Here is a 1,935-nt window from a genome sequence, read left to right as displayed (position 1 = left end):
CTCTAATGAACGTAGAGAGTTTTTTTGATTCATGACGAAAGTGAAAAAAAAAACACATGTTCAAAGTGTTGTGCGGTTGGCGGATCTCAATTGTTATGTATTTTTATTAAAATAACCTGATGTTATGTATTTTTATTAAAATAACCTGAAATCTCAAGTGGGTAGGGTCCGGTCTCACTTTAATAATATAGCCGTTACTCTATTTTCACAAAGTTTTCATTCACAACCACACCTCTAAACATTTCTCACAATTTTCTGGTCTAAAGCAGGAATATAACTTTTTTTCTCTTTTCCTTTTTGCTTTTACACAATCTTATAAGAAATTTGAGCCTGAGAGAGCGAGAGACGGTGTAGGATGCACTACACGCGCATCTCACCAATTATATTGCTTCTCCACCACCCACCATCACCGCCACCGCTGAATCCAGTGGTAGAGGAACCATGTTAGCCACCCTATTCATGGCCCTCCTTCTCCCTTGCGTTGGCATGTGCATTGTCTTCCTCATATATCTCTTCTTCTTGTGGTGCTCCACACGACGCCGTATTGAGCGTCTAAGATTTGCTGAACCGGTTAAGCTGGTCACCAGTAATGGTCTCTCTGTCTCGGAGCTCGAGAAACTCCCAAAACTCACCGGAAAAGAGCTTGCCTTAGCGGTGAGGTCGACAGAGTGCCCCGTTTGCCTTGAAAATATCGAGAGTTGCCAATCGGCCCGTCTGGTTCCCGGTTGCAACCATGGGTTTCACCAATTATGTGCTGACACGTGGTTATCTAACCACGCGGTGTGTCCTGTTTGTCGTGGCGATCTTGCTCCGAAGGTTCCTCAACTTAGAAACAATCATAGTCCATGTTGAAAACATGATCCCAAATACTCTTCTTCTTTATTCATTTTCTTCTACTTGTCTTGTTTTCTCTCTGTTAACATTTTAGTTTTTTCATCTTTTGCCGTAGTAGGTGTATATGGTTTGTACAGTAAATTGTGATAGAGTCAATTACAAAATTTCCTGTTTTGTCATTGCGCTACTTACCTATCAATATATATACAATAATTTATACTAGTTATAAGGGTGGAGTTAAAAAAATGTTGATACAAAAAATATATTTCATTACTCAAATATGAAGTAATTTGAATAAATAGAAAATAATAAAAAAAAATCAATAAAATATAAATTCTTACGGAAACAAGTACTCTTGGCCAAAAATAAGAAAAATTGTTTGAAATATCATACATTTTCTACCATTTTTCAAAAATATATTTACTCAAAAATATCCTAACATTTGGATTTAGGGATTATTGCTTATTGTTTAAAATGTAAGATTTTAAGGGATAGAGTTAGGTTTGTAAATGGTTATTAAACATGTATAGATGATTTAAGAGAGAATTAGTTTAATGTATTTTCATCACAAATTTAGAGTATTTATGAAAATGGTTTATCATTTAAAAACAATATTGAAAAGTATTTATCAAGTTTGAGTTTGCATCATGCATATGTAAATGATGGTGATGATGATGACGGGAGTATGGATGATATTAGATCTTGCTAAGAACGATGCAATATTGTAAGAGAATTGGCTCAAGGTTGAGGAGAATTCAACGTTGACTATGAGAAAAAAACAAGTCAAAGGCTTTTATTGTTGAAGCACTTAAATATGCTTAAGGAAAAAAAGAAATTCGTCTTGGAAGAATTTAGAATGTGTTATAAATTAAGCATTGAAATGATAATCCACTTCTTTACCAAACTCAAGCACTATGATCATCCACTCCTTTACCAACTCAAGCACTATGATCATCTACTCATCAAACATTATGATCACCCACTCATTTACCAAATTAAGCACCATCTTTGTTATTTTATGTATTGTTGTTCGCTATAAATACCATCACTCATCTCACTCTTTTGTACACCATAAACAAGAACAAGAGTTTATAATCAAAC

The 1,935-nt window shown here is 34.6% G+C and overlaps 1 protein-coding gene across 1 annotated transcript; it reads left to right on the top strand.

The window, feature by feature from the left end:
• The first annotated feature begins 230 nt into the window (after window positions 1-230).
• On the top strand, window positions 231-1,013 carry LOC106325501 (E3 ubiquitin-protein ligase ATL23). The gene is given in 2 exon segments (XM_013763549.1): window positions 231-391; window positions 394-1,013. Coding segments are annotated over 2 exon segments (495 nt in total). The 5' UTR covers window positions 231-355; the 3' UTR covers window positions 853-1,013.
• Window positions 1,014-1,935: the final 922 nt, after the last annotated feature.

The sequence above is a fragment of the Brassica oleracea genome, chromosome C2, assembly GCF_000695525.1.
Source record: "Brassica oleracea var. oleracea cultivar TO1000 chromosome C2, BOL, whole genome shotgun sequence".
NCBI lineage: Eukaryota > Viridiplantae > Streptophyta > Magnoliopsida > Brassicales > Brassicaceae > Brassica > Brassica oleracea.
This window is presented reverse-complemented; position numbering and strand designations above follow the sequence as displayed.